Source organism: Bubalus kerabau, chromosome 5 (assembly GCF_029407905.1).
Source record: "Bubalus kerabau isolate K-KA32 ecotype Philippines breed swamp buffalo chromosome 5, PCC_UOA_SB_1v2, whole genome shotgun sequence".
Lineage (NCBI taxonomy): Eukaryota > Metazoa > Chordata > Mammalia > Artiodactyla > Bovidae > Bubalus > Bubalus kerabau.
In genome coordinates this window covers 128505567-128528813 of record NC_073628.1, presented here as the reverse complement: position 1 = coordinate 128528813, position 23247 = coordinate 128505567, and the positions used below count along the sequence as shown (strand labels likewise).

At 47.8% G+C, this 23247-nt stretch overlaps 1 protein-coding gene and 1 long non-coding RNA gene across 6 annotated transcripts; one reads left to right on the top strand and one right to left on the bottom strand.

Annotated features, from left to right (window-relative positions):
* Positions 1–324: 324 nt before the first annotated feature.
* Positions 325–16566, bottom strand: IRF6 (interferon regulatory factor 6). Of its 5 annotated transcripts, none has more exons than XM_055583096.1 (9): positions 16370–16566; positions 12139–12221; positions 11438–11614; positions 7576–7780; positions 6433–6561; positions 3953–4096; positions 2499–2891; positions 1665–1783; positions 325–1052 (listed from the first exon to the last, which is right to left on the bottom strand). In XM_055583096.1, exons 3-9 carry the CDS (start codon positions 11609–11611, stop codon positions 828–830), a joined length of 1389 nt encoding a protein of 462 aa, XP_055439071.1. In that variant the 5' UTR covers positions 11612–11614; positions 12139–12221; positions 16370–16566; the 3' UTR covers positions 325–827. The 5 variants fall into 5 exon arrangements, with proteins under 5 accessions (XP_055439071.1, XP_055439075.1, XP_055439074.1 ...); XM_055583100.1 differs by having other exon boundaries at positions 16532–16550; XM_055583099.1 differs by lacking the exon at positions 16370–16566 and adding an exon at positions 15963–16097.
* LOC129653428 (uncharacterized) lies at positions 16268–23003 on the top strand. Its single transcript, XR_008715119.1, has 4 exons — positions 16268–16422; positions 18901–19079; positions 21748–21942; positions 22602–23003. It is a non-coding gene; the product is annotated as an uncharacterized LOC129653428 (long non-coding RNA).
* The last annotated feature ends 244 nt before the right edge of the window (positions 23004–23247 follow it).

Below are 23247 nucleotides of genomic sequence, written 5' to 3'. Positions count from 1 at the left end.
TTACAACAATATTCACCTTATTGTGGTGGTTTGGAACTAGCCTGGCAATACCGCCGAGGTATGCCTATATGTGGTAGCAAGTTGAACACCTGACCACAGAATCCCTAACCTTTTTCTATGTCAACAGCTTCCTTTTAGAAGCTCAATTTGTGAGCTTTTACTCCACAGGCTGGGTGACTTTCAGACTTTGGCACCTATTTCTATTTAGATATCAAGCTTAGTTCCTAAGCAACCAGCTGGCACCCCTCCCTCTTTCTTCCCCCATCAGGGACCCAGCCTACTATACTAGCATAACAGGTCAAACGGAGATCAATCCTGGACAAATCAGTGCTTCAGGGGACTTTAATGAAAGCAAAAAAAAAAAAAAATGGCGCAAGAACAAGGCAGAAGGGTTCTGTTCCAGGCAGTTTTGCCTTGTACAAATAGAATGAAGTCATCAAGTCAGAATCTTAAAGCTGGCATTATTTCAGGCATCATTCTAACTCCTTCACTTTACAGTAATGAATATGAAGCCCAGAGGTTAAATGACTTGGTTCAAGGTCACCCCCCGGAAGCAAAGCTGCAGTTAGAACCCTGTTGTCCAGACTCCAGGCTAAATCTCCTTCTATTGATACTACATTATACTGGCAGGTTTAAAGAAGAAGAGGAAAGTATGAAGGGTGATTTTTTTCATAAATTAAATCAAGTTTAAAAGCTAGACATACTTGGAGAGTCAGAGACTACTAATGCTGTTAGAAAGAAGAAAGGCTTGAAAGCTGGTTAAATCTGAAAAATAAAAAATATTCATATGTACAATATTGTAAAAAAAAGGAAGATGGCATTCATGATTACTGGGCTGGCAGAGTAGTAGGCAATTGCATGCTGGGGGCGGGCTGCATAGGCTGCCAGCTTTCCTGGGTTTGCAGGATGCGGTACAGCTGCTTCAGCTGAGCAACGATGTTATCCTTGATGTCTGGAGTTGAGATCTGCAGGCGGACACTGCCACTGTCAAAGGATCGTGTGAAGTCACCAGAAAACATCTCATAGATCATCCGAGCCACCACTGGAATGACCTGTTCAGGACACAGAGCACACAGGTATCCTCTGAGAAAAAAGTTCAGAGAAAGAAAAAAAAACCCAGCAGGAGGGACCCAAGGTTGAAGGAAGGACTAGTGAGGCCATGGGGAAGTCCCCAACTTTAATGTCTAGACACAGAATATGCTTTCGTCTCTCTGGACTATCCTGCCAAGGTTCACTTTAGAATTTGGTTCAGATGAAGGTAAAGAACCGAGAGGCAGCATCACATCACATACCTAAATAAATAGCTGCTTATTGACAAAGACTTTTACCCAAATTTCATCTGTTCACAGCCAAACCCAAGTGGTCTTGTTGCCACTTTCCAGAATATGTCCTTAAAGTAGCTCAAAAGACTTCTAAAATTAGGCTTCTGCAAGACTCTAAAGTCAGTGAGAAAACAAAGTCTCCCGTGAATCAGTAATTTGCCTTGAGGACCCTCTATTCTCCAGCCTGGTTCTACTGCACAATACAAAACTCTGTTGCTACTCCGTCTAATAGGATTAAAATCTACACAGGCTGATGGATACCTCAACTCAGAGCTCAACCCCAGACCTACGGGCTAAAGCATTGATAAAAAGGCAAAGAGTTGTTGACATTTATCTCCTCACCTGAACCAAGATGAGTTTCCTTTCCTGGGGTTTCCCATCTGGCCATTCTTCCCCGAAGCATAAGTAGATCTCAAATGGTGGCTGCTTCTCTATCTGTCCCTTCTGGTGGGCAATGAGATCTGTAGAACATGGAAGGGCAGTTTGGTATACTGGGTCATTCCATATCCATTCAGTAAATACCAGCTTATGTTCTGTTGTCTGGCATAGTAGCCACTTGCCACATGTGGCTACTGCATTTAAATTCACTAAAAGTAAATGGTTCCTTAGTCACATTAGTAACATCTACATACTCAACAGCCACATGTGGCTAGTGACTAACATACCAAACAACACAAATATAGAAGATTTTCATCATTTCAGAGGGTTTTATCGGACACCACTTAAACTAGACTTGGGGTTCAAATCACATTGGAAAATTTACATCTCATTCCTCTCCTTAAATATACCTGCTTGAATTTGCCATTCAAATATGTCCCAAACAAAAAGAAAGACTATATGTTTAACCAATTATGATGAGTAGGGTCACCTTCTAAAGTGAAGGATAAATAAGTTGGTGGACTCTGGGGAGCAATGAAAGGCTGTGTCCCTCTTCTGCCAACGAAGGAACCACAACCAACCTAAAACTGTCTTCAAATATATAGCTTTGGAGAGGAACGTCCTTCTGCCCCAGTCACTTTTATTTTTCAGAATCAAGGTTCTCTTCTACCTTGACTTCTTGCCGAAGAAACTGTTTCTTTAAGACCTTTGCAGAGCCAGGAGAGGCGGGGCAGGAAGAAGGAAGACATACTTGCAGGGAGCCGTTCCCACCCATCAATCCTCTGAAAAAAGACTCACCACTCAGGAACGTTTCCAGACAAAACAGTTTGACCTTCTTTTGTCTCTCAATCAGGTTGGGGGCAACGAGTGATGGGGCACATGGCCCAGACCAGTACACCTTGCACTGGCACAGCCTGATGGCGTAGATGGCATGCCCGCTGACCTCCAGGATCAGTCCTCTATCCATGACGTCTAGCAGCTTGCTGGTGAACAGCTTCTGCTTCTCATTGGTGATGTGCTCTGGCCCCGGGAACTTGACCTGCTCCAGGCTGACGGGACCAAAGAGCTCCTCCTGGTCAGGCATGGGACCCAGGTCCCCATAGAAGAGCCGGCAGCCTTGGGGGTTGCTCACGGTCATGGTCTGCCCATACTCCTTCCCACGGTACTGAAACTTGATGTCCAGGTCAGTCACTGCAACATAAGACAGGACAGTGAGAGTCCTGCCCCACCGCTCTGCCTGTCCATCCCTAAGACTCGTGCAAGTCCATTAGGATCAAGCCACCTTTCAGCCAGCGTCCAGGAAGGCCACTGGCATAGTTATGCTTCCTGCAACACAGGGAGACATCAACATATCCTGGGAGTATTCCCTCAAAAGGCTGCCTTGAAGCAAACAGTTCAAAGTCCATCTATACTATCTTGGTTCAATCACCACTCCCTAAGAGCTAGAATTCCTCCAACCAAAGTTCTGGGTCCTAGTCTCCCCATTTTGTTCTGAGTCTTTACATCAATAGGCGTTGGAAGGAGCTGAAAAGACTAAGGCAGCATCTGGTTTGTGTTATCATTTTTGACTCACTGTTTAAAGAAACCAGAGAGACAATAAAAAATACCAAGCCATCTTTCTGAAAAGTACACAGATGAGCACACACTCTCGATCTGTTCAATAATACATCACAAAAGGACACAGTTCACAGCAAAGTAAATTTTCACTCAGCAAATGTCTATTGAACGCTATAGGTCTTATCAAAGCTATCAGCCTCTTGGACAAAATGGTAGTTTCCCCCCACCCCCGGCCCGCCCCCTACCGTGTGTATCATGAAAGGGAGAGGCAGGACATTGATTCTTCACTGAGATGGATTTGTGCACAATTCAGAAAGAGAGATTTTCTGGATCCTAAAGCCCCTCAAAACCCAAGAGCCTCCTTGACCAAATCCACAGTTATTAACCTCCCTATCCCACAACTAACCTGGTCCCCAAATATCCTAGGCAAACTGATAAACCCAGGCCTTCCACCCACCTAAGAGGTGAGTAACACAGAGCTGCACAGCAGCCAATCAAAGGATCTTCTTGGGCAAGCAGGTATGGGCTAATGTTTCTTTACTTCCCCGGTGACTCATCAGCCAGCCAGGAACCAGACACAGAGGCTGCCTGGGGGACTATTCTATACAAGGCAAAGAAATGGAGGCAGAAGGTGGGGCAGGAAATGGACTATAATAGGAGCTGAAGATCCAGTTAGAAAACCAAGGCTTACTTACTAGGGAGTGAGCTGATCCACAACTCTGGAGAGCTATAGAAAGGCTGTATAGGCGCCTGGGGCACTTCCATCTCCAGAGGTTCCGTTTTGGGCCACACTGCTTCAGGGCTGCAGTTGCCCACACTGGCTGGTGCTATGGGAGAACCTAAAACATAAGGCTGTGGGTGAGCTGGCGGGGTACCACTTACATACCACCTGGGTTGGAGGCTCTAAAACCTTAAAGGTCTAACACTGGACCACAACTCAGTGTAGCAGCCCATCAATAATGCCCCCAACAAACACCAAAAAAAAACAAGGTTCTCCTGCTTCTATAACTTCTTGTTAGCTCTTGCATCGACTCATAATTCTGACAATGTACATTTGCTGATGACTAATAGACAAGTGAGTTTTCTCTGGGATTAAATTAGAATGGGTATGAATGTGAGGTTCCCTGTTGCAAAATTTGGGCCCAGCAATTAAATAGAAGTTGGTTGTCTTCTGTAAAATGAACTCAACTAAACTGGTTGATTAACTTTGAGTGTTAATACATAGAAATTCATTTAAAAACAAACAAATACTTTATATGCATGAAACTTCTAAAAGGATACTCAAGAAACTGGTAAGATCTGTCTCCTCTAGGAAAGGAACTGTTTAGAGAAAGGATGGAAGGAAAATCTTTCAGCTGATTTCCTTTTTGTAACATTATGAATTTAAACCATGTAAGAGTATTATTTATTCCAAAGTATCCAATTAAAGAAACTGAGGCTGAAAAGGTCAAATGACTTAATTTTAAGCCCCACAGTAGCAAAGTGAAAAGAACTTGAGAGAATGAAAAACCCATCCTATTTCCCTGCTATTGTCAAAGTTGGCTCAATCCAAAGTTTTCAGATTTCTCCTCCTAACCTCACCTTTTATGCATCTATTCTTCAACAATTCTTCTTTCTCTGCCCAACAGCTCTGAAATCACAGAGGTTAATGTTTCTTTGATCCTTTGTGTACAAGTCTGGTTAAATCTATGTACCCGTTTTACTTTTGTTTTTAATATATGCTCACATGTTTCCATAAAGGATCCAAGGTGGCCCGTAATATAAGGCCACACAACAGAATCTTTAATAAGACATGAAAACAAATAGGAAATCAGAAAAATATTTTTTAAATAGTAAAAAAAAAAATAAAATAAAGTATATATATCCTGGAAATGAGTTGTATCCTTTTAAGGGGTGAGAAGAACAGAATGAGTCAGCCAAGGATTTGGGAAAGGATCTCATGTTTCCAAATGTCCAAATCTTAAAATTTCACTAAATGGGAATGTAGCTGTGGCAATATTAGCCCGAGTGAGCTCTATGATGACTGTCTTTACTCTTGGTTGCAAAGTTATAAATGACAGAGTAAGTGAAGGAAGACAAGCAGACAGGTAAGAGTCATTTCTTGACTCTCCGAGGAAGGGGCATCATCTAGAGTAGGGTATTCCAAAATCCTAAAGGAATCATCTTGCTATACTGAATTTTCTAGGTGGCAAAATTATCTCATTTGACCCATAGCAGCCAGGTAGCACTAGTGGTAAAAAAAAAAAAAAAACAAACTTGCCTGCCAATGCAGGAGACATAAGAGATTCGGGTTCAATCCCTGGATTGGGAAGATCCCCTGGAGGAGGCATGGCAACCCACTCCAGGATTCTTGTCTGGACAATCCCATGGACAGAGGAGCCTGGTGGGCTACAGTCCATGGAGTTGCAAAGACTGAAGCAACTTAGCACACACGCACAGTCAGATGGAACTTAGAAAGGCAGTGAAAAGCTGCTCAACTGAATGCAAGTCACGTGACTAGCAGTGTGTCAATGGAAAGTTCAAGCAAAGATGCTGCAGAAGAGCAATTCACCCTGTGTTTGAAAATCCTCAGTACAACGGAAATGCAGTACCTGCTCTGTCACGCAGTGACCCTCAAACCTCTCAACTCATTTTTCCTGGGAAGCTGAATTCAAAAGGTTAAAAAAAAAAAAAGATAAAAGTCTCTCTAGTAGATAAATTTTATCAGAGCCTAGTATTAAGAGCTGTAGAAGCCACAAGGGTCCCATGATACAGTCTTAGCAGTGTAGACCCTGTTAAGGGAGTGACAGAAAATTTATACCAAGACAAACACCAGAAGAATTGGCCTACAATTCATGAAAATGATGTCTGCACTTTGACCTGAAGGAAATCAGCAAAATTTATAACAGCTGGTATATTTGTATGTGCAATTGAGAATGAATTTCATTTTTTAATTTCTCTGAATTATCGCATAAGACTCAGAAGATGCTCTCTATGCCTAGAAGCCACCCCTACAGGGATAACCGGGCCTAGGAATTCCTTTGCCTATGACCCCTACTTGCTAACAGACTGGCAGCCTGGCTACAGGGTCCAGTCACTGCTCCCAGGGCAGCAGTCGATATAGTGTCAACAGTTGCGAAATGAAAGCCCCTTGCCTCCTCTTCACCCCTCCGCACCCCTCTGTCACCCCACTCACCATTGATGTTCAGGAAGGGGAAGGTGTCCTGAATGGGGACGTGGTGCTGTGACTGGTCCAGCTCATCTTCCTCATCTTCTTCATCCACATCATTGTCTTTCTCATCCCAAGGAGCAGACCCAGTGGATCCTTCCCGAAAAGCAGACACACAAGCCCACAAGCGAGCCGCTCACTTTTCACTGTCATCCTGGTAGCTGACCCACTGTTCAAGCTAGCCACTGCCAGCACAGAGGCTCCTGGGGTTCAGCATGCACCCCCAATGCCCTAGCCAAAGTGTGGGGACCGAAGGTGTTCACCACCCCCCGCCTTCCAGCTCTTTCTCTAGAACCCTAATGTAAGCTCTCATCCCCTCCACTATCCAGGAGCTGCACACCCTATTCCCTTCTCCTAGAAAACTTTTAACTTCTACTCTAAACCTACTCTGATGCATTAACATCCCTTTTAAGGATCCAAGGATCACAGCTTCTCTCCTTTGTAAACTTAATGTGACAACAGAACCTTCCCTCATGGCAGGGCCTCCCTAGATTCACTGGAGGTCAAGTCTAAATTATCTGGCTCTCCAGTGATTTTGCCTGGAGAATCCCAGAGATGGGGGAGCCTGGTGGGCTGCCGTCTATGGGGTCGCACAGAGCCGGACACAACTGAAGTGACTTAGCAGTAGCAGTTGGATCTTACCCTACAAATTCAATGACATTCACCCATCATTTATAGAGAGAACTTATCAGCTTTTAGAATGTCATGTCAATTGATTCTTAGAACAGCCTTTGAAATAGGCAGGAAAGATGAGAGCCCAGGTTTTATAATGAAAGAAACTGAGGCTCAAAAGGTCAAAGGACTTGATTCAAAGTCCCAAGGTAGCGAAGTGGAAAGAAAGGTTTAGAACTCAGACCTTCCAAGTTTTAATCCTTCCTCCTTCTAAACTACCTGGCCTCTCTTAACATGGCTTCAGTGTTCCACTAAGTGAGCAGGAACACCTTGGTGAGTTTGTATCTTTTGTTCTCTGAGCCTTTCCAAGGACAGGATTTCTTGTTCAGCAGTCATAAACATTCTAAGCAAGGCAATTTTCAAGTCGACTATCTCTTGTAGGGTCTAGCCAGGAATGCAGCACACTGTCCACCTTCTCCCCAGCAGCTGGGGCCTCACCTGGGTTAATGATCGAGCCCTGGGGCTGGGGGATGTCACACACTTGATATATCTTCACTGGGTTCATGGGCACCTCCTTGGTGCCATCATACATCAGGTTGAATTCTCTGCTCTTGTTGAGAGCACAGCGGAGCTGGGCCTTCCATTTAGCTGGGTCGGGGTCATCCACCCCTTCCTGGTACTTCCCTGTCTCCACAGCCCAGGCCTGAAGGACAGGAAACTGCAGTGAATGCCTGCTGTTGCCCAGACACGCTGCAAAGCGTGCCCACCCTCCCGCATGCAGGCACGGACACACGCGGCCCCGCCTGGCCCAACCCCAGTGTACAGACGCTGCAGCAGGAAGCACCATCTTGGAGGACCCGGCGAGGGAGGGCCGGAGTGAGATTAAACCAGATGCAAATATCATCTTGTGAAAAGAGGAGCCTTATCTCAAGCATTGGTGCCAGCTGGTGACTACAATGGCCGTAATGAAGGGCTGAAAATAAAGAAACATCTGAAACAAATATACACTAAGATACTAATGGTAACTTTGAAAGCAGGAATGCAGATAATTTGTTTTGTTTTGTTTTACTTATTTTTTTTTTTTGACATGAGTTGCTTATATAACAAGAATAAAAAGGAAGATGGCGTATGATTTGAAGCATGTGGTCTTGCTGTCCCTCCCCTTCCGTCTTCAATCTGATGCACAAATAACTGCAGAAACCTAGTGCCTTTAGGACTAAAATAGCCTGCGGGAGGGCAGGACACGCACTCTGAGAATTCAACTCGCCGCAGCGGGCGGCGGAGGGCCTCAAGTCCTAATAAACTCACACTGCCTGCCTTTCCCTACTTTCTCAAACTCCCACATTGGGAACATTTCTCTGGAAACACCAGTGGCTGGTGGCCTGGGCCAAAACCACTGTGGCCTCACCGCTCTGGTTTTCAGTTTCCAGGTCTAACAGGCATCAGCTTTCTGCTTCATGGGCTATCTGCCCTTCCCCACCGTGAACATATTCTCCATGTCCATGCTTTCTTCGGGGCTGTGTAGTACATCCTGGTGCAGAAAAGGGGGGTGTCGTCTGCCGAGGACTCAAGATCGGGAAGCACACGGCAGCCTGTTCAAGCTGACGGGCCCGTCGCTCGTCCAGTCCCACCTCCCCGCCTCCAATCCTGACTGTGGACTTCTTCCTCAAGCCCAGACGGAGTTTTTCTACCCCGTCCTCTGAGCACTCTGGTCTCTCTCAGTCACTCCCTGCAGAGCCTCACAGTCACAAGGAAGCTTCTTCCAATGGCCAACCTGAATCCTTATCCTCCGAAGCACTCACTTTTTCCTACCTTGCTGTGCAGTATGGAGTGAAGGGGGCTGACAAGGCTGCTGCCCTCAGCATAGCAGGCTCCATTGCATCCAGCCCCGGGTAGGAGATCTCCACCTCACTGGCCCCCAGTGTCCAGAGAGTCCTATCTCCAGTTGCGCCTGGCGGTGCCTGGTGGCTACCTCTCCCTATTTTCCCCTCCATTTGTTTGACCTCCAGGTCCACTCACTTCTGGCCCCACTCAGCTGGCTTGGGCAGTGCTGACTTTGGCACAGGTCTGCAAATTTCTGTGGCTCCCTGAATCCCTGCCCCTCCATGGACAGCAGCCAGACTAACCCAGAGCCTTTTCTGCTCACAGCACAGCCTCGGCCCTGGGCCCATTCAGACCCTGTGGAGGACCTGAGGCTGATGCAGCAGAGGGTGGTATCCACCACGTGACAGCCACTGTCTTCATAAACAACCCTTGTTCAAACCCATTCTGAGATTCTGGTCACCGGGCAGGTCCCTATTTCTCTTCCAAAAATGGACATAGTCTCTGCATGTTTATGGCAATTTATGAGTCCCTTTCTAGACGTTTATTTCACTCAATTCTCACAACAATCTCGTGAGGCAGGCAAGACTGGTTTTATCCCGATTTTACCGAAGGGCAAGCTAAAACCCAGAGAGATTATGTGACTTATTCGAGACCACACATGCAAGTGCCGGTAGTGGGATCTGAAGCTGGGACTCACAGCTCCTGGTCAGAAGGGGCTGTCTGATAATGGAGGGGCAGCAGATAGGCCTGGGTTCAAATCCTGGCCCCACCACTATGTGATTTGGGCAAGTTACGTAGCCCCTCTGAGATTCAGCTTTTACATCTACAACAGGAGGGTAACGTCCTCTTTCCAGCATCGTCGAGAACTAAATGAGATAATACATCTAGAGTGTGGAGCAGACACCCTCTTAATTCTGGTCATCACCTCGACACCCTTATCCTGCCAAAGGCCTGCTAGAGCTTGGGATCTTTGAAGGCACCCTCATTCTCCTCCTGACACCCAGACCTCCCCTTAGCATGCCGCAAACAGATGCATAGATATAACTAGGACAGAGCAGCTGCACGCAGCCACCTTTTCCTCAAGCCCTAAGGATTCAGAACATTCTCGTGAGTGGAACCTTCGGGAACCAGCCTCTTTCCCCATGGCCAGCCACCATCAGGCACTTCAGTAACAAGTCCAGCTGCAGGCCAAGGCCAGAGGCCAGACCAGGCCCATCCTCCTTGATGCCAGCTCCAATAATTGGTGCTGGTTTCCAGATGGTTTCCTTACCACTTTTATATCATTATTAAATTTTTAAATTAAAAGCACTGATTTACTTTGTAAGTATTCACAGGCCAATTTTTTCTCTACCTCTTGTCTCTATACCCAATAGAACAGTTCTAGGATGGCCCTCCTTTGAGGTATGAGTCCACCTCTCCTGGCCCAATCTCAGCCAGAACCTGGGGCATCAATCTTGAGAGGTTCAGGATAGAGACTGGATTTCACTTGACTTCCAGCTGATAGTCAGGAAAAAAATGGAGAAACTCATTTCTCCGTGTTTTGGAGGTGCAGGAACTAAAGTTACTCAAGAGACAGAAGACTGACCAGCAAGAAGTTGGTCTGGAGTGGAGGCACAGGTTCCAGAGTTACAAACCACATAATAGCCCTTCCCACAACTACCTTCTCACTGACTTCCATCTTAGATTTTGGTTTCACTCACATTTTATAAAATGTTACGTGATTCAATCTTGTTTTCAGTTAAGCAAAATAACTCTCACATCCAAGCTATTCTTTAGTTAAGAAAATATTTGTAGAATAAAAACCTGTAATTAAATCACCTTTCATTTTTTTAAGATGGCTCAGGGGTAAAGAACCTGCCTTCCAATGAAGGAGACAGGGGTTCGATCTCTGGGTTGGGAAGATCCCCTGGAAGAGGAAATGGTGACCCACTCCAATACTCTTGCCTGGAAAAAAATCCCATAGACAGAGGAGCCTGGAGGGCTATAGTCCATGGGGTCGCAAAAAGTCAGACACGACAGAGCACTCATGCATAGATGGATGAGGCAAAATGTTTTAATTCCAAAAGAAACTTGCAGAGGGCCCTCAACACCCATTCTACAGGCTGTTAGGAGCCTGCTACCACTCAGTAGTTCTGCCTGGGTCTGGATAGCCATTTCCAGGCCAGAGCAAGAGCCTTGAGTGAATGAAAGATTGACTGCTGGCTGACCCTCCAGAGCTCTAGAACAGCCTCAGCATACAGGCAATTAGCAGGAGCATAGCCAGTCACACGTGCCATCCCTTGGGATGTGAGCTGAGTACCATGGACCAATGGGAAAGAACAAACAGCCTCAACCGTAATAACAGACATGCCCCAACAAGAGAAATCACTCTGCCTGCTAAGTCTGTCCCCCCAGCCGCATCAACGACATTCTGCTGCCTCAGCATCTGGGATCTAGCACCTTCTTCACGCCAAAATTGCAAACAAGACAATAAAAAACCAGAAAGGCCTGAGAACTGGAAAACGTTTCTAGTGAGACCGTAAAAGAAGACCTTTACCTTGAAAATGGTGTTTTCCTCCTCTTGCTGGGGGCTGTGCCGGGTGGCATGTTTCCAGGGGATCTGGAAGCGTTTGGAGTCCCTGTGCAGCCAGATGAGCCCTGGGTACAGGCCACTATCCACCTGGGCCACCAGCCAGGGCTTCAGCCGAACTCTGCGGGGGTGGAGGGCCATGATCTGAGTTGGGGGGAAGGGGGAGAAGTGGGGAGAGGAGAATTAGGCCAGCCCCTGGGAAAAGTTCCCAGCCACTGTTCCCGTATGATAGAGCTACAGTCTCATTAGATTACAGCAAAGAAACTAAATATGGGAATAAACTGTGCTAGGTGGGGAAGAAAAGAAAAGAGGTTAAAAGGTTCTTTTGATTCTTATTCCAAAGCCATTTATTTTTCATGCTCCAGCCAAATCAGACTTATCATGTAAGTAGATCACATTTCTTCTATTTAAATCCTGAGGCAGAAAAATAAAAAGATGATGTCATCCCTGCTGGAACACAGTCCTTCCTGAAGTACCAAGGGAACAGAAGGGAAATTGCCCTTTTCAATCTCATCTCAGGAGAGAGAAGAAAAAAGTTATAGAAACAGCAAAGGATAGACAAGAACTTGAAGCGCGTGCTCTTTTTTTAGACAACTACGGAATGACAGCATCGTGACGAGAGAGAAGTAGGCAAAGGGGTGGGTCCTGGTTGCAAAGTCCTCACTCACATAGATGAGCAGGCAGTGTATCCACAGGAATCTGAGAGCTGCGCCTCAAGTCAGGTTTCCTTGCTCTGAGCCACCCAAAGGTTCTGTACAGGGCGGGGGGAAAGGGGGGGAAGGGGAGTGTGAGCAGGTTATCTCTAGAACAATCCAGTGCTCTGTAACTGAGCTCAGAAGCCCCGGAATAATCAAATATCACAGTGCCTAACCCTAAAGTCCGAAAAACAGTCATGAGACACGCTCCCTACTGTTAGGACAGCCTCCTCACCTAGGTCTGTTTATCTCCCCCATAGAGGCCGAGTGGAACTGATTGGCTACAGGAACCAGCCTGGGTAAAGTCTGCAATTGATCCTCATAAAAATAGAAGGGCTCAGCACAGCCTAGCAGATAACATTTGGTGCCAGCGGGGGAAACAAAGGCCTGTCCCAACTGGGTGTCTACAGGAAAGAGCAATCCCTGGAGAACTGCTTGCCTGGGATGTTGCATTTAGACTTTTTTTTTTTTTTTTTTTTTTTTTTGGTGTTCTTATCTCACTTTGTTTTTACTTTTAGGTGAGAAATTGATGGCTGCAAAACAATGTTCATTCAACAAATATTTGTTCGTCAGCTACCGTGTGACAAGCACGAGGTCAGTTACTAAACACAACGTTTTCATCAGACTGCCTGAAGAAATCCACACTGGAATTGCTCAAACCCCACAAGAACCTGAGAAAAGGAAGATAAATAAGTCACCTTCCCACCCAGAAAGATTCCCACCGGGGTTGTGGTTCAGAAATCAAACCAGTTGAGTCAGCTTAAATCTCCCCCTCAGAGGAGCTTAGCTGAGGGGGTGGCCCCTAATGCGTCACTTCTTTCCCAGGCCAGCCTGCAAACAAATGGGAAAACGCAAACCCAGCTGGGTCACCGGCACTTTTAGAGCAAAGCAGGACCTGCCCTCACCTGAGCCTTCTGACCCAATTACCAAGCCATGCAACTGAAACCTGCCCCCCCTGGGAGCAGAGCTCCTCATGGGCAGTCGAGGTGGCATGGGGTGTTCAAGTGCCCTCTACCCCCAAGTTCTTGGCCTTGGTGTAGGTTGCTCCATAGGGCAGCAAATCAAGCTATCAAACCCCGGAGAACTTTTACCTTATAAGGAGGAGGGAATGCATATCCTCCGCAGGGCAAGTTCTAACCTTCTCTTCTTCAGTTCTGGCCTGTGGTGATGGGGGGGATGGGGCGAAGGAAGAACCAAGAGAACCGGAAATGGATGGCAAACGGGTCCAACCTAGTAAGGGGCTTTTGAGAAGATCTATTGCAATATGGTCAGCCCTCCTATACTGTTCCCTGGTGGCTCCGGAGGTCAAGAATCTGCTTGCAACATGGGAGACCCAGGTTCGATCCCTGGGTCAGAAAGATCCCCTGGAGAAGGGAATGACAACCCACTCCAGTATTCTTGCCTGGGAAATCTCATGGGCAGAGGAGCCTGGCGGGCTAGAGTCCATGGGGTCACAAAGAGTTGGACACAACTGAGCGACTAACACACTTACTGTAATATGGTCAGTCCTGTGTCTAGGACTGGCAGACATGTGAAATCCACCACTTGAAGGATTGCAGGCTTTGAAGAAGAGAGTTCCTCCTAGTTGATCCACGGCACATCAGGAAAAAAATTAAGGCAATCAAGCCAACACAAGGAACTGCACACAGAGTGATGGGGAGGGAGAAGTAGCCACCCATAGAGATCAGTGATTAAGATCTAGAGCCCTGTGTTCTCAGCATTCTCCCAAGATGGCAGCACGCAGGGGCAACCCTGCCCAGCCTCCTCCTCCCTGCCTCACCTCCATCACAGCTAACCCTCCCCATCTTCTCAAAGCCGACCAGTATCTTCACCTGCCATCCAGTAACTAAGACTACAAAAAAAGGCAGAGAGGGAAAATTGGGAGGCAACCAAAATAACAGGGGAAAACAGCTAATCAGACATTCATAGACTGCAGCATCAAGCAGCTATTAACATCGAGGCATCTGAAGAATTTTTATTGGATTTAGGAAAATGTTTATATATGTACTTAAGAGGGAAAAGGCATCATACAATATTAACTGGGTAGTATCTCTTCCATCTTGTAACATAACATGCACTTGTGTATACATGCACATAGAATTTTTAAAAGGAGTAGAAATAAGATATCGATGCAACGAGAAGTTCTTAGTCGTTACCCCAGTAGTTACCTTAGTGATGGTAGGATTGTGGGTGACTTTCACGCTTCCCTACATACTTTTATGATTCACATTTTCTTACAATGACATGTTTTGATTCATAACTTAAAAACAGAACACTACAAGTAATATATATATGTTTTTTTTTTAACCACAGGAAGCTAAGGCATTTCTTGGCCACTGGGAGGTAAAAAAGATGATGGCCTTCAGCTAATAGAAACCATGGTAACAACAATCCTCTATATCTACATAGGCTTTATAGTTTTCATGTACGCTTTTACTTAATGTGTCTGACCTCATCCTCATGATCTAGAAGTAGTGTTGTTATCATCCCCATTTTACAGCTGGGTTAACTGAGGCACAGCAAAGTGTTTTCTCTGGGGCCTGGACCCAATACTTCTGAGTCAGAGTGTGCTGTACCATAACCTGCCACTGCACCCAGCCCTCAAAGTCTCTCCCTTCTTCTGTACACCAAGAGAGTAAACCAAAAACATCGACAAAGATCCAAGCAGCACAGAGGGCCAATAAAGTGCTTAGGGAGGAGACTGCATGACATCCACCCTTAAACACACCTAAACCAAAGTTTTCTTTCAAAACACTCTTGCCACCCAAATCCCAAGGCCCACAGAATAACCCTTGCCTGGTTAAATTCAGCTCTGGTTATCTCTAGCCGCCATAATAGCAAAATTCAAGGCCTGAGTCTCCAACAGGTATTCAACCAGCCACAGAACAAAGATGCTCACCCAATCACTCCCCTCACACTGGGCCCTGAGCACAGATGCTTTCAGCCTCCCCAGGGCATGAACTGTCCTCTCTCACACCCCCAGTCCAGGGAACAGGCCCCCTAGAAACACCCGCACTGCCATCTCTGCAGCCCCTGCCCAGACTACTTTCCAGGAACACCCTGAAGCCGAGACTCAGCTGTCAATGATTTTGCTCAGAGTAAAACACACACACCCCCATTTCTTGCAGACAGGCCTCAGGCAATGGTCCTGCTTTTTTCCTCCCTCCTCCTGGAGGGACCTGAAATGCCATCTTCCGAGTTCCCCAGTCTTTCCTCCATTTAGTTCAGCCCTGTTTAGGGGTAAATTCTGAACCTCTAGCCATAATTCCTATGCCCTTCCCCCCTGCTGATTGAAGTTGGGGGCTGGAGAGAGCTAGCGACCCTGTATGGGGTGCTGGTGTCAAGTGTTACACAAACATCTAAGACTAAAGTACTGTCCTGGGTCGGCACCCCGCCGTCACCAACCCCTACTCAAACGCGCCTTCTTCCTCTCCCTTCCTGGCTTCCACTTTTGACAGCCACCAAGAGAGCAGGGTGGCGTCGGGATGACCCCTTTACTACACAGCAGGCTCCCTGTGAACAGTGGCACCCCGGGCCTACTTTCCAGCCCGGCCTGGAAGAATTTCCCCACTTCTCCACACCCGCCCTCCAGCCCCTTCAGGCGAAGAGAGCCTCACCCCCAGAGCAACCACACCCGGCGCCACCCTCCCCAGCACCTCGTTTGGCTACTTGGAAATCCACGGGTGTCTCCCAGGCCCAGGGCGAGGGGTCTGACGGTGCTAAACAAATTCCAGGAGAGAAAACAAACTGGCCGAAGCTACTGGTTGCCCCGACCCGCAATTTTCCAAAACACCCACCAAGATCAAGGACCGGCTGGCCGGGTGGCCGGCCTGGGAAATCCCCTCTTTGGGCAGCGAGGGCCGGCGGAGTGGCGAGCCGGTAGTACCAGAGGGGTGGAGGCGCCTTAGCGCGCCCCGACGGTGGGTGGGTGGAGGCTGGGAGCCGCGCACTCCAGCTGGGCGGGGAGGGAAAGGAAGTGGACCGAAGCGAGGGGTCGGGAAGGGTCCGGCGATCCCAAGCTGGGACTGACCATTCAGTAGCCACGTGGGCCACAGGGACGGGCATCCAGCCCTAGAGGACATCCCCCGACGCACAGATGTCCCTAGGCAAGCTCTCCTCACCCCTGCAGGCTCTGGAGGGGACCCTTCACCAGCGGGCGTGCCCTCCCTTCCCCAAGCTAGTCTCCGGACTTTGGCGTTCCCACCTGTCTTCAATCCGGCTGCCAGAAGCGAACGTCCCTCCGAACCAAGTCCCCAGGTACGATCACCGGCCGCCACCGCGCTCCTCGACCCGTAGGGCGAGCAACGCGGGGCTGTGCGCTGGTAGGGACTGCGGGCTCCGCTCCCCGCCCCGCGCCGGCCCTCACCTGCCCGGCCCAGGTGCGCCAGGCTCACGTCAGCGGCTCGCCCGGGGACGCCGCGGCCCCCACCTCCGCGGTCCGGCCCCGCCTCCCAGGTGTGGCCCCGCCTCCCAGGTGTGGCCACGCCCCCTACGTCCGGGATTGGCGGGTCGCGAGAAATATGATACTCTGTGTTCCTGGGAGGCCCAGGCCCTCGCAGCGCCTTCCCCACCGCCCTCCCCTGCTTCTTATTCAGGCTGAGAAAGTAAACGCCAGGATTCAGGTCTAGACCTGACCCCTCGGGGCTCGTGGGCTTGTCCACTGGAAGCGACTGCGAGGAAATCTAAGTCGAGAAGATTTAGCTCTAATTCGAGAAGGGGCCTCCCTTCCCTTCTGCCCAATAATCACCCCTTCCGTATGGAGGCGGTGCTAGTAGTAAAGAACCTGCCTCCCAAGGCAGGAGACATAGGAGACACGGCTTCAATCCCTGGGTCAGGAAGATCCCCTGGAGGAGGGCATGGCAACCCACTCCAGTATCCTTGCCTGGAGAATCCCATGGACGGAGGAGCCTGGCGGGCTACAACTCCATAGGGTCACAGAGAGTTGGACACGACTGAAGCGACTTAGCATGCATGCATGGAGACGGTTAACTACAAATAAGGGTTTAGAGATTGTGGGTTGGCCCTATTACCTGTGGGCCTGTGTAAATGGAGCAGGGTGTGGGGAAGGGACCCAGGACACTTGGTCCCTTCTGAGGAAAGCCCTGTGGCTTCCAGGGCAGGAATTCTGCTTCTACTCTGCCCCTTACCCCTGTGACCCTCAGTAAGTTCCTTAGACGCTTGGTTTCGATTTCCTCATCTATTCAATGAAAATAATACTTCTGTCTTTTCCAAATACTGTCTGGTAATGATTAAAAGCACGGCCTCTGCAGCCAACTATTGGGATTCAAATCCAACTCCATCAGTTACTATAGACTTGGGGAAGTTTTCCTAAGCTGTCCGTGCTTCGGTGTCTTAATCTGTGAAAAGTGAAAGTCATTGAGTCGTTTCCTACTCTTTGCTACCCCATAGACTATACAGTCCATGGGGTCGCTAAGAGTCGGACACGACCGAGCGACTTCACTTTCACTTTTCACTTTCATGCATTGGAGGAGGAAATGGCAACCCACTCCAGTGTTCTTGCCTGGAGAATCCCAGGGACGGGGGAGCCTGGTGGGCTGCCGTCCATGGGGTCGCACAGAGTCGGACACGACTGAAGCGACTTAGCAGCAGCAGCAGCAGACTATACAGTCCACGGAATTCTCCAGGCCAGAGTACTGGAGCGGGTAGCCTTTCCCTTCTCCAGGGGATCTTCCCAACCCAGAGATCAAACCCCAGGTCTCCCACATTGCAGGCGGATTCTTTACCAGCTGAGCCACCAGGGAAACCCATGTGTAGAACGATGTAAATAATCATATCTACCTCAAAAGGGTATTGTGAGTATTCAAAAAATTACTTCATATAAAGTGCTTGGAATGATATCTGGCACTTCCCAACTGCAGTTGGGAATACCATTTTTATCGATGTGAAGATAGAAGTACCATAGAGGCAGTGTCTCACTGAATAAACAGAATCTCCTACTATTAATTTTTATTTATTTATTTATTCATTTTTAAATACATATTTTCATTTATTATGAATGATTTTTATAAGCTATTATAAATGGTTCATTTATAATAAATTGTTTCTTTTATCCATTTGCAGCACTGGGTCTTCTTTGCTACATGTGGGCTTTCTCTAGTTGCGAGCAGGGGCTACTCTTCGTTCAGCGTGTGGGCTTCTCACTGTGGTGGCTTCTCTTGTTGCGGAGCACAGGACCTAGAGCACAGGCTTAAGTAATTGCGGTGCATGGGCTCAACAGCATTGACATCCGGGTTTAGTTACTCTAGGGCATGTGGGATCTCCCCAGACCAGAGCTCAGAGCCATGTCCCCTGCATTGGCAGGTGGATTCTTAACCACTGGACCACCAGTGGACATCTCTTACTATTACTTGAAATTCAAGGCCTGTATGTCCCCTAATGGGTGTCCAATAAACGTCCCCTCACCTTTCCCACTGCAGAGAACCTCAGTCCATACAGAGTGCATGCATACAGTGAGCGGAGTACCAGCACGTGGGATGCTGCAGCACTGGGCTGTCACAGGGAAGAAGGGGCACAAGCAGGGTGCTTAGAGACCATGGTGAAGTAGTGTTATGGACTGAACTGTGTCCCCTAAATCCAGATGTCGAGGTCCGATAACCCCTCGTGTCTCTGAATGTGCTCTGACTTGGAGACAGGGTCTTTACAGAGTTAAACAAGCTAAAATGCAGTTATTAGAATGGGCCATAATCAGATATGACTGGTGTCCTTATACAAAAGGGAAATTTGGATGTAGAGACAAACAGACACTGAGGGAAGAGGATGTGACGAGACAGTGAGGCGACATCCATCTGCAAGCCAAGGAGAGAAGCCTGGAACAGACCCTTCCCTCCCTTGAAGTCCTCAGAAGGAACCAACCTTGCTGAGACCCTGATTTTGAACTTCTGGCCTCCAGAACGGTGAGATAATACGTTTCTGTGGTTTAAGCCCCCCAGTCTGTGCTCCATTGTTCCAAATGCAAACTAATTTGGAAACTAGCAAACTAATATAGCTAGGATGGAGAGCTCCAGATTGGTAATAATGCAGACTGGATTCCTAGTCCCAGTCCAGACTAGGGACACAGCCAGCAAAGGCCTGAAAAGGCAGCAAGGTCCAGAGCCTGAATCAGCCAGTGCTTGTGGCCACTCTTACCTTCATGCAGGGAAAGGGGAGGGCTATCTCATCAGCACAGCCAGCCTATTACCGCTGGTGAGCTCATTGGACAAGCTGTACCTTCCATCTGGCCCAGGTCTGGGCTCCTGAGACCAAACAAACAATCCCCTGCAGGTGTATAAGTGGGATGCGGGGCGGGGAGGGGTGGGGGGGGGGAAGACCACCAGGAGAGTGTCATTTGAGGGGAACCAAAAGCTGAAAGCATGAGCCCACGCACAGACACTTACTTTTGCAGTAGCTGAAATTACCATAACTAAGGTGATTTCTTAGTGATCTTCTCTGGAAGGCACTTTCTTTTTTTTTTTTTTTTTTGGCTCCTTTGCATGGCCTGCAGGGTCTTGTTCCCTGACCAGGGATCGAACATCTGAGGACACAGCAGTGACAGCTTCGAGTCCTAACCACTAGACCACTAGGGAATTCCCTAGAGGACGTATATTTTAGAGGCAGAAAATTTGAGTTGGGAGGGCCCTTCAAATCTTCTAGTTTAGGGGGGGAATTAGAGATGTTGTTTGACCCACAGAATTGTTTAAACATCTGGAGATTTCACAAAACGTCCAGAGTCTTAGCATCTCTTAAAGAGTTAAATGCCTGGGACAGCTTGGGTTGGCAGCTCCATCAGGCAACAGCTGCCCATTTAAAGGGAGTCTACATGTAACAGTCGGGACAACCCCGCCCAAGTGGATTCACTCATTTACTTTAATTGCCTGATCCTGCTGGCATATGACTTCGCAATCTCTAGTCCAGATATCCCTTTTTTAAAGGTGAGAAAACTGAAGCCCAGAGAGGTCAAGTGGTTTGCTTGAGGTCACATAGTAAATTAGCTGCAGAGCAAAGACTAGAGCTCAAGCCCAGAGCTCTTTCCTCCTGGATCCTGTTCAGCACCTTAGCCAGAGTCCATTCTGACTGTGCTGCACTGGTTGCTAAATTTTTTTTTAACTTACCCATGCATCTGGACACTGTTGATACTATGGTGAACAAACCATGGTTCCAATTCTTGTGTCACCCTACTGAAGAACCAATGAGAGGGAATGAAGCAAGAAGAATTAAGGTAGAAATCAGGAGGAACTTCCTGGCTCTTCAAATGAGAGCTGGCAAGAGGCCATCCTGAGGTCTCTTTTGCTTGAGACATACCTTATCTGCTTGGTCTGAGGAATCAGAACATCTTATGAGTCCCTGTGACGGCGCTTTGAAGCTGAAACTCCAATACTTTGGCCACCTGATACGAAGAGCTGACTCATTTGAAAAGACCCTGATGCTGGGAAAGATTAAAGGTGGGAAGAGAAGGGGACGACAGAGGGTGAGATGGTTGGATGGCATCACCAACTCAATGGACATGAGTTTGAGTAGGCTCTGGGAGTTGGTGATGGACAGGGAGGTCTGGCGTGCTGTGGTCCATGGGGTTGCAAAGAGTCGGACACGACTGAGCAACTGAAGTGGACTGAGCGACTGAAATGACCTGAACTGTGAGGGTTCTAGAGGAATCTGTTCTGTGATCTCAAAAGAGCACTCTCAGGATTCAAACATCCCCAACGTGGCTTGAACCTGCAGTGTTCCCAGGATTTTGCCCTCTGTCCCTGCTCAGGTGAGGCACTGCTGAGTCACTCATGAGTCTGAGTTTCAGGCAGTAGGATGTACGTTTCAGCACAGGCGCCCTGATTCACAACTGTAGGAAATTGGGGAATTTCCCTCTCTGGCTCCCAGGCAACTCTTAGCTGCTAGTGTTGTTTAGTCACTCAGTCGTGTCCAACTCTTTTGCGACCCCATGGACTGTAGCCCACCAGCCTCCTCTGCCCACAGGATTTCCCAGGCAAGAATACTGGAGTGGGTTGCCATTTCCTCCTCCAGGAGATCTTCCCTACCCACGGATCGAATGCACATCTCCTGCATTGCAGGCGGATTCTTTACCACTGAGCCACCAGGGAAGCCCTTAGCTGGTGAGGTGGGGTCTTTTTCATGACCCTGAAGCTTTAGCCTCTACAGTATGAAACACATGACAGTAAAGCCACGTGACCCAAATCCCACTCTTTTCTTGGCAGGGTAGAGGGCACGGCAACTGGAACCTTTCCCAGTGGCTCAGTACAGTGGAGAGTGTTCCTGGAAGCAGTGACAGCAAATAAGCCCTGAGACGAGCCTGAGCATCCGTGGGGCTGCTAAAGAAGGGGTGGGGACTGCAAGCTAAACAGTCTGATTCTCTGCTCTGTCAGAGGAACTCAGACCCCAGCCAGCTTCTGGAAGGCAATTCTGGAGCCCATCAGGTCTACCCCCAAGTCCTTTCAATGTCCTGGTTTATCTCTGGCTCCATCAAGGGTTTCAAGGGACTAGGGCTACAAGGAGCCTAACACACTGTCTGAACCACAGCCTAAATTGTAATGCATTTTCGTGTTGCCTCTTCCTCTGTCCCCTCTCCCTACATAGATTGCACCCTGGAATGCCATCCAAATCCTAGAAGCATTGAGATTTCTGCAGCTGAAATAAATACATAAATGAATCTCACGTTCCAACCTAGACAATGACATAGACTTTGGCTCGAGACTTTAGGAGAATTCCCAAGAAAGTGTTCACAATTATTTGTTTCTGACTCTTTTTATCCACGGACCAAGCTGAGCCCTGGTAAGTGTTCTCAGAGAAGCAGCTTTCTTTATTCCAAACTTGGGTCTGTATGAGAGGAGCAGGAGGAGGAAAAACAAGACTCAGTAACTCCCTTGGAAGTACAAGAGTCCACTTCCATCTCCCCTGGCAAAGGAAGCTTTAGACCTGCAGACAAAAGAACCGAATAACAAGTTACAAGCACCTTGAACATGAACGTTCATAGTCCCCATTTCAGATACGCTGCTCTGCTGGGATAAAGCGATGTTGTGATTCTAACTTCACGGTCAGCACCAAACAACCGATCCTGTGCTTATCTGCGGCTGTGAAAGAGATCCTGGATATGAAAGCTCTCTGAAATTCACAAGTGGGTGGGAGGGCTTCTTACTGCCATTATCTACTTTTTGTTTCCTCCTGTAAATCATTCTCTCCATGCCTCAGTCAAGTCCCTGGGGGCAGCAAGGCACAGGCCAGACAGAAACTCTGGTAAGCCACGAGTTCCCAGCACAGGGCCAGGCTCAGCGTAAACTCCAGGAGCACAGGACAATGTGTTGACTTCAGAAAAATGAGTTGTCTGGGGATACAGGATCTTTGGGGGGCAATGTGGTGAGAAACTGGATTTTTTTGTTGTTGTTCAACGAGACTGATTGACCGAATGTGTTTTATCTTGTCTCCCTCCCCAGGCCATTCCTGTAAAATGACAATGAAGGAATTTAAAAAAGGCTATTAACCCTCAAGGTTAAGAGAGGACAAAAGCACGAGCAGGGAGATAAGATGGGATGAAAGATTTCAACAGAAAACATTACGAGATGAAATATTATTTCAACAAGAACAAGGAGTGGGGAGGTCTGATATTTTGATTATAAAGCTTTCAGTACTATTTGATTTTAAAGCAGACAAGACATAAAATTTAAGAAACATTTTATTACGAGGACTTCTTTCAAAAGAAAGGAGAAAGGGCCCCAGAGAGTCAGGGGAGACCTGGATGTCAAATCTTTCTTTGCTACTTGGTCACAGCAGAGCTTGTCACTGTTGCTGTCTGAGCCCAAGTCCCTTCCTCTGAAGGAGCTGAACAAATCCCACAGTTGCCCTCTAGTCTAACAATTAACCACTTCTACAGGTAAGTTCTTGGAGAAGGCAATGGCACCCCACTCCAGTACTCTTGCCTGGAAAATCCCATGGATGGAGGAGCCTAGTAGGCTGCCGTCTATGGGGTCGCACAGAGTCGGACACGACTGAAGTGACTTAGCAGCAGCACAGGTAAGTTCTATGGGCGTAACTGACGTCCTCAGAAAAACCTGTACTTTGGAATTAGTCCAAACTTGTCTC

Bases quoted from the DNA above. Each gene is read 5' to 3' on its own strand.
- IRF6 (XM_055583096.1), bottom strand. From the start codon at position 11,611: ATGGCCCTCCACCCCCGCAGAGTTCGGCTGAAGCCCTGGCTGGTGGCC. The intron at 7,781-11,437 runs GTAAAGGTCTTC...CCTGTCCTTCAG, and splicing joins AGGAAAACACCATTTTCAAG to GCCTGGGCTGTGGAGACAGG. The intron at 1,053-1,664 runs GTGAGGAGATAA...TGTCCTGAACAG, and splicing joins GGAAACTCATCTTGGTTCAG to GTCATTCCAGTGGTGGCTCG.